This window comes from Pseudopipra pipra, chromosome 12 (genome assembly GCF_036250125.1).
Source record: "Pseudopipra pipra isolate bDixPip1 chromosome 12, bDixPip1.hap1, whole genome shotgun sequence".
Classification (NCBI taxonomy): domain Eukaryota; kingdom Metazoa; phylum Chordata; class Aves; order Passeriformes; family Pipridae; genus Pseudopipra; species Pseudopipra pipra.
In genome coordinates, this window is record NC_087560.1 from 11,925,469 (window position 1) to 11,939,774 (window position 14,306).

A 14,306-nucleotide genomic window follows, 5' to 3' on the forward strand; every position below is an offset into this window, starting at 1 on the left:
TCCTGTGGATTTCTGTATCCTCAGAACTCCCTACCCCCATTTCTTGGTGCTTAACTCTCTCTGAATGAGGGAAAAGTCTGCAGGGTCTATGTAGGCTGGAAGCTTTATAGCCACTATTTGAGCAAGGTCCGAATCTCTGTTTCAGAGCTTGTCACTTGCACCTTTTTTTTTAATCCTCATACAGACTAGACTTGTAATTCAAAGTCTTCTCTGGTCTCTGCAAAGCAGACGAAAAACTGCAGATGGAAACACTGGGGTTTTTCAGGTATTAGAGTTACAGAGCAATCTGCAAGGCAATATCAAACATCATCTTTCCAGTTCCAGAGCAGTAGTAACATGAGTCTTGGGTCAGTTTTGTGCTTTCTTCACCAAACGTGTGTGCACAGCACTTGGGGTGCCATACAACTTGCAGCTTTCCAGAACAGCTGTTGTGTTATGGCTGTTACCATAATTAATGCTTCTTTCATCAGTCTTTTCGTGAGTGCAAATGGAAGTTGCTGGATCCTGTTTGTCCTAAGGCAGATATCACCTTTAATATTCATAGGAAGCTCTGTAACCATCCTGAAAGCTAAAGATCTGTTTTTCCTTCAGTGCCTGAAGAAATCCCAAACTGAAAGTAAGCCAACTATGTGCTTGGGGATCTCAGGATTTGCCTTTATTTTTCTGGAATGTTTTCGGGGGTTTCTTCAGTTTTGTTTTTGTTTTCTTTTAAATCTGAATAACTTTGGCCCTAGTGTGAGAGCCCCCAACGTAAGTTTTATTTCTCATATTTTCAGTAGAGAATTGTTATCAGAATAAAGAGTACTCCTGAAATGTTTTTGTTGTATTGTATAGTATTTATTTAGTTTTGTCAATCATTTAACTACTCAATGATATTTTAAAGGGATGTTTTCCATATTTAAAAAATCACTGAATGTTTTCTTGTTTAAATATACCTTCAGTTGCAAAAGGCAGATTTTGGTTGTTAAAAGCAATTATTATTATTTATACTCTATATGCTTTAGAAATTATGATTTGAGCCCGCTTAAGTAATTACACTGACCTAAAAATAATGAGATTAAATAATAAATAACATAGGCACTTCCTATTATTTCCTCTATAGTCTGTGGCTTTGGAAACTTTAGGGTGCAGTTAAGTTGTGCTTTTGGGTTTTTGTCTGGACCATAAGGGCTAAAAGTTTACCATTTTATTTATGAGAAACCTGAGATTCTTAGAAAATTAATGGGTTCTAGCCAAATTTAAGGGCTCTAAGAAAAACAATGACCTTTCTGAGACTCACGTATAAAGCTGAGAGCATTTGCTCTCAACTAGTGTTGTAGTCAGTTTGATAACTGTTACTCCTATCACTGGTTTCATTAATGGCAGATCCTGTTTACTCTTTTACAGAAGTTTAAAACAGATTTCCAGAGAGGCTCAGGGACTGGCATTTCTTCAGCTGTTAGTACATATTATTAAGCAGCCACCAAACTGAAACTATCTGTCCTTCCTCTTCCAGGCATAGAGAATAGATCCACCCTCTTACCTTTTGCACAGCAACTTTCAACCCCTATTTTCTTTGTACTCTAAAAGAGGCAGAAACAAAAATTCTGGGCTTTTTTCAAGCGTTTTGATCTCTTAACACAGCTTCCTGCACTGTGTATTTCAATGCACAGAAAAGATTGTAAAAGAATGTAAATGTATGTGGTTTGAATGCTGGGTTAAAATAGAAAATATTCTATTTCACGGAATAGTAGGGTAATTACTACAATAATGCATCAGATTACTGTAAAAATACTTAATGCTCCCTGCTGCATACATAATGTTTTAGTTAAATTATCTACTGTGTTTATATTATAAGCCAAGAAAGTCATACATATAAAACTTTGCTTGTTTGAATAATAGATTTTTCCGCTTTCCAATTGATGTAGAGTAAGAAATTTATCAGTGATTGAAGTTCCCAACTAATGGAAAATTATAGTTTGGGGTGAGAAATCTGATTAATTGTGAAGGCATTCAAGCAAATGTAACATCAAATAAGTGCAGCTATTTATCGAATAAAGCTCTCGAACTGAGAACTAAGCAACAGGAAGGGAGTGTTCGGCAGGTATTTAACAACTCTTTAGTATCTCTTTTGTACTTTCAGCATCAAAACAAGGTGTAAGTTTTCTTTCAATTGGGCCGCTGTGGGGAAGAATTGCTACTGCAATTTGTGCTCTCTGCTTGACTCAAATGAAATACACACCACGTATCAACATTTCCTTCTCGTAATACAATTAAAGCTGTGCAGGTCGTGCTGCAAGGCAGGAATGGCTTAATGAACTCCAGGTGGCAATTTGCAGTGAAAGCCCATCAGCTGCTATGACGTGCCTTTTGTTCATTTGGCTGGCCAATTTAGCTTATATAACACCAAGATAAAAAGTTCCCTTGGGATTATTGCCAATTTAGATGGTCTGAAAGGAATCTTGCTTCTTTCCCCTCCTTTGTGTGAGATATTAAGAAGATACTACCTATTACAACCTGTTCCAGAGCAGCAGCACCACCTTAGAGTGCAGTTTTCCCACAGGGTCACAGTGAGGTCAGCAAAGCTGAAGGTTGGTCACATAGGGTAGATTTTGACCTAAAATAGAGATTATATGGATGCTTGACATGGTCTTGATTGCTCTTCAGGTAGTTCCATTCTGTTTCTACTGGAACACAGTTTCTAAATTCTTACTTCCCTCCTGTAGGCAGTCGAATTTGCATTTCCTGTGTAAGGGGAAAGGAAAGCTGCTCCTGTTTAAACAAACACATGGTGATTGACTGGACAGAAAATATTTGATTCTCCTCGTTGTCAATGTGTAATAGAAAAAAAATTATGTTTATTGGTTTTATCATCTTTGGGCGTTTTCATGTCTGCATTATGGTCATGCTATTTGTGGTTAAGTATTTATTCTCAGCCTCACTAGTAAAATAGTTTTTCCACAGTTTGTGTGTTCTTCTTAAATGTAATTATCAATACTTTGATACAAGAGAACTGAATGGGTTGTCAATCATATTTAAGGTCAGGTCTTTTGTTCTATAAAAATTCATCACTTTGTAGATGTAGTCAAAACATTTATATAACAAGGTCTTTCTGAACTGAAAATGAGTCCCAGAGGGGATCTCGAGGTGTACCAGAGAGCCTGAAAGAAATTGGAATCCATGTTATTCTGAAAATCACTGCTGGTTTACCCCTGCTGAAGTGTCTAAAGTAGCTGGACTGGCTCAAGTTTTGCAGGGAGAGATTGTGGCCTGGGCTGGCTGATACACTGGACTAAGTCAGAATTATTTATAGACAGAAGGAACAGCTTTGGTTTATGAAAAGAATGACAGTGCTCATGTACAGGAAAGAAATATGGGCCATTGGCATGGAGGCAGAACTTTGAGTGTGGGGTATTTCATGGAGCCCACTGGGATCAGAATGGCTGATGGTCAGCGGTGACAAGAAACTGCTCATTGTGCATATTTGACACAGAATCAGGAATAGTTGTAGCAGCTTTTGTGGTGTTGTTTTGAGGTAATGTCATAGGCGATACTATGAAGTGGTTAGTGAAGGTTTCCAGTTAAAAATGCAGCTCTCTTTGAAACCTTAGGAATTGGTCATAAGAAAAGAAATATAACCTGCTGCTGAAAATAAGTTCCTTACAAAATCACTGGAGATAAGTGAAAGATAAGAATGAAATGGATTTAAATTCTCTGAAACTGTAACTCTTTTTACCTGGAAACAACAAAATAGGTATATTTTATTATTTCAGTGCTTTTTTTGTTCTATAAGGTTATGATCATTAGCATTGCTTATATAGAACATCCCAGATACACAGAATCCCTCAGGCACATCACAACCATCTTGTATTTCATGTGCATGTGAGTGAGCTTTGAAATTGAGCAAGGTTTTCATACTAAAAAAATACGATATAGAAAATTGGATAATTACATAGGTTTAAAATAGAAGTAGTTCACAAAATGTGTATTCACTAAGCTGACTTGTTCTAAAGGAAACTTAGATTACATTTCATTTTGACTCATAGAAATTCGAGTATTAGTAATCTTTCATGCTTCAGTAATAAGATCCAGGTAGCTGCAGATCAGAAGGTGCCAAGAATGGTCACGAGTGAGGAAAGCTCTAGGCTGGGTCACATTTGCTGCCTTCAGCAAAACTGTTGCATCTCTTGGCCACTGTGAGAATGGCTGACTAAACATAGAACCTTTCTCCTGACTAGAGTTTTGCAGGTTTTCTGCAGTTTTTAATAACAGTTTTGCAGATCTTTAGCTTAAAGGCAAGTTAAGTGAGAAGGAATCACTTTTACCCTGATTTTGGCAGTGAAAGTAGTAGTTGGCTTAGGATCATTACAGAACCAGCAGATGTAGCCTCTGATAGTGTCTTGACAGACAAATCTATTTTCTGTTGTTTTTCAGAGAGATAGAATGTCAAATCAAGCCTTTTAAATATCACAGAAGTAAAGTTCAAGATATAATTCACAAATATCTTCTGAGCATTAAATATGTAAACCTTCTCTCCGTGTTCCTTTTTGAGATGTTACTTTTAAGCCTTCTATCTAGTTCAGTGTTCCGAGCTTTTTTACTGAGTATTATTCAAGAGTAAGCTTTACAGGAATCTCTTCCACCTTCACTGTTTCACGAGCGTTTTCCTTTTGAATTCAGGAACACAGGAAGCCATTGCAATGTGTCTTCACGTAGAGACAAAACAAGGTGTCAACGAAACCTTGTGTGACAATTCCAAGAGACCACCACCAATGACTCGTACTTGCAACATGAAGCTTTGCCCTCCGAGGTACACTGTAAAAATGAAACCATGTCGTGGCAAAGAAGTGGTTAATATGACTTACATAAACATTGGCTTTCTCAGAAAAGGTTCAGATTGCAGAACTGTGGTCATGCTTTGGGATGAAATTTCACTACTTCTGTTTTAAACGAGGTTTTGGGATTGGGGTGTTTTTTTGGTCTTGTTCACTCCTTTTCCACTCTTCACGTCCCACTAATAAAATAGGGGACATTTTCTGAAATAAATCTCTTCCGTGTTGAATATTTGCCATAGTTGGAGAAAGAGCCTTAACTCTTCTAGTAGTAGAAAGCAAATTTTGAGTATATTTCATGAAGAAACAGAATATTTACTTTCTATCCTTACCAAATGATGAAAAAATTAATTCAGGATTAAAATGTACCTTCATTTAATGCTTCTTTAGTAGCCCCACAAAGTTCTTATGGCTTCTTATGTTTATTTGGAGATTCTGGGCAAAGAAGAAACCCATTCCAAATTCAAGAAAACCTCTAGATCATTTGGTCACTTGAAAGGGCCATATGTGAAATTTTGACGTGCGCTGCCTAATTTACCCACTTTTGATCTCTGACATCCCTGATCCTTTGCATATTGTTCTATGTGTTTGCAGAAACCTGCTCTTGCTAAATGTAGGCAAGAAGTTAACAGGAACAGGATGTTTTAGAGAAAACATATACACATTTAAAGGAAGTTTTGCAAATGTAAGAAAGATCTATTTACATATTTACATTTATAAATGTAAACGTCAGCAGGTTGCCAACAGGCTGCTTTTTTAGAGGAGCACTCTGAAAGGAAATGTCAGAATTTGTCTGAAAATTACTTTTTATTAGTTAATAACTTCTGCATTTGCTTGTTACCTGCAAGTTTTTAAATCCAATTTATAATCCTGTGTTTCAGCCAAACGAAAGGGGTGTTTTAGCCATCGATCAATAACTGTGCCTGCAGCTGTGTTTTTTGCTAGGCCCTGTTTGGGCAGGATTGCTCCTTCCCCAGTCTGAGGTGTGTTGCTAAAAGGTGATCCTTTGGCTGTGTTGTTGGAACAGGTGGCAAAGTGGCCCCTGGAGACGCTGCTCGGCGACCTGTGGCGTTGGGATACAGACACGAGACGTGTCCTGCCAGCAGCCCGGAGGATCTGCTGTTGCTGCTGAAGAGTGCAAAGACCAAAAGCCTCATTCATTACAAGCTTGTAACCAGATTGATTGTCCGCCTGTTTGGCACGTTGAGGAATGGCAGCAGGTATGACTGGGTTACGGAAGAAGGTTAAATGTGCTTCTCTGGACAGGGACTTGAAACGCTGTAGTACAGAAGGTAGTTCCCCACCTTCTGTATGTAAGTGTTTCAGCTTATGTCCTTAGAACAAACTAACCCAGGGTCAAAAGTACTGCTTTTGACTGTTGTGCCAATGGGCAGTCACAGGATGTCCCTTTTAAGATTTCAGAAGGATATCAGTTACTCCAGGCATCATCTCTCTTTCTATGCTCTACAAACACAATAACCTGCTTTTTTCTTCTTTTTCCTTGTAAGTTTTTTCTTTTTTCTCTTTTCTCTTTTTTCTTTCTTTTCGTGTCTCAAGAGCAGTTTCCTAAGCTCCCACCAGATGTATTAACTGGTGAGGGACATAGACATATCTGTGTGTAAGATGCATGTTTTTCTTCAAGATTTGTACTACTTGCTTGCATCTAGGTGGTAGGTTTGATTTTTGAACTCAAGTTCTCATCGTCTCTAATACATTAACTATTTTAACAGAAGAATTTTTTGTGCTGCTTGATTTTTTAATTGAAAGTAGATGTTACTTTTCAAGGGGGGAGGGTGAAACTTGCAGTGTTTGAATACCACAGCAGTGTGATGGTGAGCACAGATGTCCATGCAGGAGTACGTGCTACGTTTTGTTCTTCTCCTCAGTGTTCACATACTTGTGGAGGAGGGATTCAGACCCGCAACGTGTACTGTAAGCAGCTGTTGACAGATGGAAGTTTCCTGAAACACTCTGATGACACCTGCCAGGAACCTAAATTGCCGACTAGTAAACCATGTGCAAAAATTGATTGTCCTCCTCAGCTGGTCTTTGGAGAATGGTCCAAGGTGAGCAAACCTCAGCAATGGTGAACCAAAACCCTCAACGGCAACATGAGCCCTAAAGATTTCTGCTTGGGTGAATAAGCTGTTTGGAGCAATAAATTGACAGGGCAGCTGAAGGTTTCACAAGACATGTGCCTGCACTGAACTGTTCATGCAGTTGCTGTTCATCCATGCCTACAAATCAGACTGATCGCAGCCGCTGCCCTGAGTGGTGTTTCAGTTGCTGAAGGACAGACTGTAAAGCACAGCATTCATTCTACCAGAAGTGTTTACCTATCAATTATTTCATGGGGCAACTTCCAAAAAGCAAATCTTTGCATTATTCTGGAATGTGTCCTCCTCCTTTCACGTTTAATGCAAGCTTGCTACCACTTCCCATTCAAGAAGATTTAGAAAAGTGAATTTAGAAGCTGCAATTACAGGTCAAGGCAGTATGAGATCAGAGAGAGGGCTGAGAGACTTGACAAAACCTGTTTTAGAACCTGCTGAATTGCTTCTCTCATACTAGATCTCATTGCTCTGTTCTGCCCGTGGTTGGACATAAAGAAATACTGGTCTGTTATTTTAATTCCTGAGTTGCTTGCTGGAAAAACTCTTTTTATTCATATTGTCTGGAAAAGTGGAAGTAGTCTAATAACTATATAACACAAGGATTCATATGAAGCAGAGCATGCGCACTCCCTCTCAGAAAAATTAAAAAACCCCACAACAAAACAAGCTAGTTTAAAATTAGCATGTGTAGTGTGGGACACCAAGCTTAGCTTGTCTGTATCCTTCCTTTCACAGTGCTCAGTAAGCTGTGGTGTTGGAATCCAGAGAAGGAAACTTGCCTGCCAAAACCTAACAGCAAAGGGCCAATATGTCACATTAAATGGATCAATGTGTAGTGGTCTGTCTCCTTCACTGCTTGTAAGGTCTTGTCAGATGAATGCCTGCAACAGTAAGTATGTTACTTTATCTAGTTTCTTGCTGATTTGGAATGATCTGTTTAAAAAAGAGAAATCTGTATACATGTAAATTCACTCATGTGCCTACATTTACACAACATTACTAATCTGGCACAAACTGTCGTAATTACTAGGCCAGTAATAACATGATTTTTTTTCCCTACCAGTTAGAAACATAGGTTATTGTCTGAGAAGCAGTTTTTGAATACATTTTAAGGTACATAGCTCTCACCTTCATATTTACCCATATTTGATCTGATTTTTCCTTTATCATTTACTCTATTCCAACTAAAAAGAAAATATATAAATTGACTATAAATTACAAAAGGCGTTAGAAAAGATAAGAATCCAGTTCTGCCTTGTCTTTTCACTGTACATTTGTATTACACTGGACATTTCACTTAGCATGGTGGAATTCAAAACCTGAAACTCTGTGCCAGTGATTTTCAGTATAATTTCTATCTTTCCTTGTAGAAATTGGAATCCCAGTCTCATGAGCTTTGCAGGAAGTAAGGACAGTACAGGAACTTCTCAAATAATCCAATATTTTGTTGCTGTCTATATAAGAACCTTTTCAGAAAGATTGTCAATAGAAATTGTACAATTTGGGCAGAGCTGGGTTACGATACTGATGGTAGTTGCACTAATTGCATGTGTGTAACACCAGTGGAAATACCTCACTGATACAGAGCATGTTCAGTTACACACACTAATTTGGAACAGACAGTTCTAAATGCAGGTTCCTTGTGTCTGAACCTGTGCTCCTCTTCCTTTATAAAGGAGAGCATTGGTTTGCAGGTTTGGGGAGCAGGGTGCTGAGAAGAAAGAAAGAAAGCAGAACTTTTATTTTTGAGTTGTGGGAAAACCAAAAGCCTTCATCAATGGCCTGATTTTGATCACAGATCAGATAGATATGTTTTGACCCAACTCATAGTGCTGTCAAGAAATAGCTACTTTATACATTTTGAAGCTTTGCTTTAAATATTATTCACAAAACAAAATAAGAAATAGAATAATTACTGATTCATACATAATATGAAACTTCTTTTCCTGGCCTGCATTTCAGATTAACATGCCAAAATCCTGAGGTTCAAAACTCCACTTTAAATAAAGCCCTGTGGACTTTCAGGAATGTCCTTGGCATAAGGTTTAATAAAATATTTTGAGCTGCATATCTATCTGAATTTAATTAATTGTGGATAGTTGAATGGCAGCGTAGCTGATTTGCAAATTGCTTAGCTCAGACTGATATAGAAGTCACAATGTCAGCTTCCAGCACAGTGCCAAGAGAGCAGGACAGTGGACTGCAGAGGGAAGCCATCAAACTGGATGGGTGCAGATCGAAGTCACGAAGAGAATCACTGTCATCTCCTTCCATGTCCACAACCCTTTGGAGTGAGGGAGCCCTCGCAGCTCAGATTTGCCTGGCAATTCTCCTGTCAGGAGGGCAGGGGAAGCTGTGAGGCATGTCTGTACCCATAGCTCCAGTTTGGCTCTTGCAGAAGGAGCCAGGGCAGGAGCAGCAGCAGGCTTTGGATTCATAGGAACATACAGGAGGGGCATCTCCTCCTCCTGCAGCTGTGGGTTCAGGTTGCCTTGAGGTTGGAGTGAGTAGAAGGCAGGAAGAGAGGATGGCCTTAGGATGGGCAGGCAATGAGCTCAGTGAGCTCTACACGGAGTGATGTGGGCTGGGTGAGGAGCAGGGTGGGGTGGGGTGGGGTATGTGGGGGGGTGTGCTGTTGGGGGTTCTTGCCTTTGTGAGTGGTTTCTGAATGTACCTCCTTGAGATGGTGCTTCTGTGGCTCTAATGAGTGCCTTCTTTTTTACTGTCTCATGACAGTGCTGAGTCATTTTAGACTTAATCTTTTACCCTGAGACTGGTAATTGTAGCTGTTTTCTGACTTAATAGTGCTTATTAAGTAGAAACATTCCTGACTCTGGGCTCTGAGAAATAGGAAATAACAGCAGTCTAGCCCTGAGGTCACCAGGACCTGAAACCCAGCTGAAGCTGTTCAGGACTGTTGGAGGTCACAGATGCAGATGGATTTGTATCAGGTGATAATGAGGTCCAATGGCTCCAGCAAGCAGGATTTACCTTCACTCTCACCCTCTGTTACCTCAGCAGCTGCAAGATTGGATGACACTAAGGATCCAGAGAACGCACACTTATGTAGCCTCATACATTCATATGACCTTATGTACTTGTATGGCCTGCCATCCACAACTCTGAACTTTGTTTCACACCGAGCCTTGCTCACCAGTCACCAGTAAAACTAAACACACCCTTTAGCGTTGAACTGCTAATGAGAGTTAGTGGTCTGTCTTTTTTTAAAAAATGAAATGGATGAGACTTGTTAACATATTTATAAGTATGCACTGGGTTTAATTCCATGTTGGAATAACTAGTGTAAACAGACCACAGCCTGAAGTATTTTAATTTGTGTGTTTAAAGTTACACTTACTGTGTCTGCAAGTTGGATTTTGGAAATGGAAGATCTAATACTGGAATGCTTCCCTGAAAATAAATATTTGGGGTCCAATAACTTATTAAAAACAGGACGCTACTTTAATAATTTTTGTATACTGAGTGCCTAAAGCAATTTATTTGTTGTACCATGTGAAATGGTTGAGGGAACCATGTATCTGGATAACAAATCCCAATTTAAAAGCTGTGTAATTTTGAAACCATGATATCCCCACAGGTCTGAACTCATTACCCAAAACATTGAAAATAACCATTTTGTTTTATAAGCATGAGAATGTACTCTAGGGTGTAGTTCCTACAGTGTACACACTTATTGAATGCTTGAAGCATTTAGCTTTTCACCTATTTCTTCACAATGTATTTGAAGCACATATATATGTAAGAGGCATGCAGCTTTTCAAATATCATTTGTGTGTCATCAATTTATTGACTTATATTTAAGTACCTACCAAATGGAATAGTAGTACTGATTTCAGATGTAGACATGCTGAGAAGTGTTTTGAACTGTGTGTCCATTTCCTGGCTCATCAGCTCATTCTGCAGGCTCTGAGTTTTCTCTCTGTCACATACCAAAAGGCTGGGTCACCAAACACAATTGGGTTGTTTTCTAGCACCAGCATCAGTGTTTCCTGACTCTTCCCATCTGGCCAATGTCACCTTGCATGGAAGAGCTCAGAAGTTCACGCCCTTGCTCCACACCTCCTCCTGCAGTGCTTTGTTCCCTACCTGCCCAGTGCTCTCAGTCAGATTAGTTCTGCTGATCAAAGCAGGGCACAATGCTTGCCAGCAGTGAGTCAGCACAGTGGTATCCAAAACATTGCAGTCACCAGTGTGCCTACCGAGGCACTGCTGGGAAAGCCTGCTTTTTGGTGGTATTCATCCAGGCAGCTCCCCAGAAACTTTCCAGCATCCAGGTGCCTGCAGTACAGTGGAGGAGGAGCTTTGTAATATCCAGTGTCTCCATACCCAGCCTGCATGAAGCTTTGTGCTGTTATTGCCTGCTTTTGTCAGTCCATCTGATTACTGTATTCAACCTCTCAAATTTTTGCCTTATTTCTCTATTTCCTCGCTTCCCCCTCTCCTTTCTTGGCACAACACTGTGAGCGACTCATCTTTCAACCCGAAGAAATTACCCTCAGCCATTGATTACAGGGCGGCTTTGCCTTCTGCATGTACTGTGTCTTCATTGACTGTTTCTGTCACCTCCTGCATCGCTATCAGTTTGGCTTGACTCAGACAACCAGCAGGGCCAGCCAACAATTTAAATCACAGTCAAGGGGAACCTTGCTTTCTGGATAGGTTTTGTTTCATTTAGGTTATTCTGCACTCAACAGTGCTCAAATGTGGGGAAACTGATAATGTGTTCATGTTTTTTTTTATTCAGTTTTTTCATTCCCATCATGCCTAGCCTTTCTGAGGCAGGAATAGGAAGTATATAGGTAATAAAACCATAATAGGATCATATATATGGGATAATATATAATACACGTATATATACATTTACATATGTGTGCACCATCTACATCCTTCATATAGGTATATGTTGCCTGTATCCTTTCATTGTTAAGAGACTTGGGAAAGAAGCAATAGAATTCTTGGCTGGAGCAGCGGAATGTTATGGTTTCGTATTGTTCATATTTTTGCATTTTTGAGACTCAGATAAAAGCTCCGCATGTTGCAGTCTGACCTGAACAAAGTCAGGAAAAGCTCTGTGAAGTATTCTGTGAAAAGCAGATTTTATAAGCATGACTGCCAATGATTAGATGCTTTTCAACACTTTGTTTTCTTGCAGAGATTAAACCTAAGCTTCCAGGAAAGTTTTCTGCCCATGGACCTCAGATTGTCAGTATTCATCGAGTCTATATTCAAACAAGACAAGAGAAGCGCATTAATTTTACCATAGGGAGCCGAGCCTACTTACTTCCAAAAACATCTGTTGTAATTAAGTGCCCTGTACGAAGGTTCCAGAAATCACTTATCCGTTGGGAGAAAGATGGACAAGTCTTACAAAACTCCAAAAGACTTGGCATCACTAAGTCAGGCTCGCTGAAAATACACTGTCTGGAAGCTACTGATATCGGCGTGTACAGGTGTATTGCAGGCTCTGTGCATGAAACTTTTGTCCTCAAGCTCATCGGTACTGACAACAGACTGATAGAACCACCAGCCCTTAGAAAACATGCCAGTGAGACCAGTAGTGCAGATCACAACGAGGCCAACAGCTTTGGGGCCAAATGGCATAAAATGAGCAAAATGTGGCAGATGTGGAGTAAGAAGAACGAGCTCTATCTGGGTGACAGGCAAGTAAACGATCAGCCGTTCCTTCGAACCCTCGAAAGCTTTGGGAGTAATTCAGCAGAAGGTTTCAGCTCCCGTGAGTTCAAGACCAAGCGCCTGGAGGCGGCGGTTCTGCAGGGCGCCTACAGCATGGACACCGTGCAGTTCGAGGAGCTGATAAGGAACATGAGTCAGCTCATTGAAATGGGAGAAGTCAGCGATGACTTGGCATCCCAGGTCATTTACCAATTGATTGCTGAGTTATCTAGGCCTCCACAACCAACTACCGAAAAGTGGAAGGGGGCCCAGGATGAGAAACTTGCCTCAAAACTCGCAGGCAAATCGCCAAACGAATCCGAGCGTTTTGGCACAAAAACAGTTGATAAGTTAATGTTTGACCAGAAGGTTCCAGTTATTATGAGGCAAAAGGAAATTCCTCGAGTTTCCCTCAACAAAACAGTAACTGTAAGAATTGGAAATACAGTTTTTCTGACCAAGAATACTGGGACTGTCAATCTACTGTGTGAAACAGCTGGTACTAGTGAAGTGAAATATACTTGGACAAAAGATGGCGAGACATTAAAAGCCTCTGAGAAGTAAGTAAATAGCTTCTCTTTTACTTTTGACTGACTTATGTCCCTTTTGACTGTGAAAATCCCCCCTGCTGTGCAATATTAGAACATATCTCATAAAAATGAGATAAGCATGACCACTGGGCCTTCCATCTTTTTAGTAAAGTAATTTATTTTTGTTCTTTCAAGTGTCTGTCATGTTGTTTGGCTTTACTAACATCCAAGTGTTTGTCCTTTCCCTGATATTACGTGGGAGGATAGACATTTTTTACAAGGTGAAGTGTTTTGGATGTCCTTATTTTGTGATCTGCTGTAAGCATTTCATCTGTGTCAGAAAAAGGGCAGATTTATCCTCAAATTAGGAAGCCTATTGGATTCGTTCAGATACCAAATACAGTGGGAACACATTAAAAATATCTGCCATGGTATAGATGAAAATAAGTCTTAGCTCCTAACCATTTTAAGAAAGAAAAATATCACTGGTATCCTCACCATCCTTCAACACAGTAAATGTTTAGGTATAACTGGAGCTGCATAACTTCAATTGAAAAAGAAAAAATGAGCTTCTATGTTTTTTTTTTTTTTCAATAGTTTAAAATGTTTCTGTTGAGGTCAGTGAAATACAAAGCAATAAAGAACCTATATTACCATCACGTTTGAGAGCTATACCTGAAGAACAAATACATAAAGAGTGTGTAATAGTCAGATATTTGCTCAAGACTGAGCAAATACTTCTACTTCATTGCTGATAAATTAGAATCTCACCTGATAATATTAACATTAACTTCGTGTGTGAGCCTCTTGGAATTACAGCTAGCTCTTGAGTAATGAAAAAAACGATTCTGAAATGATAAAGGCACTTTTGGATATTTCTCAACATACTTAACTGATTAAATGCACTGCCAAGAAAAATATACTTCTGCAGAGCTATCAATTAAAGCAAAGACACCAAAACCAAGCCATTTTAAAAAGTGAAAATGTTTTTGGAACCATGTAGCTCCCGCCAGTTATATTTATTTTATGAAATACGCATAATTTTCCATTAATTTATTGCAAGTGATCCTTTGATTTTTTTGGATATGATGGTGTTTTGTTTATTCACAAGTATGTTTGCTTCCTAATTTTAGCTCAGACTGATATTCTTTCACTTA

General features: G+C 39.3%; 1 protein-coding gene across 6 annotated transcripts in view; it reads left to right on the forward strand.

The window, feature by feature from the left end:
* ADAMTSL3 (ADAMTS like 3) overlaps positions 1 to 14,306 on the forward strand; it is a 174,663-nt gene that overhangs the window by 134,867 nt on the left and 25,490 nt on the right. For all 6 annotated transcript variants that reach the window (XM_064668927.1, XM_064668926.1, XM_064668929.1 and 3 more), the window contains 5 exons: positions 4,660 to 4,789; positions 5,839 to 6,031; positions 6,698 to 6,877; positions 7,661 to 7,814; positions 12,099 to 13,179. In XM_064668927.1, coding sequence (XP_064524997.1) covers positions 4,660 to 4,789; positions 5,839 to 6,031; positions 6,698 to 6,877; positions 7,661 to 7,814; positions 12,099 to 13,179 — 1,738 coding nt within the window. The remainder of the gene's footprint in view (positions 1 to 4,659; positions 4,790 to 5,838; positions 6,032 to 6,697; positions 6,878 to 7,660; positions 7,815 to 12,098; positions 13,180 to 14,306) is intronic.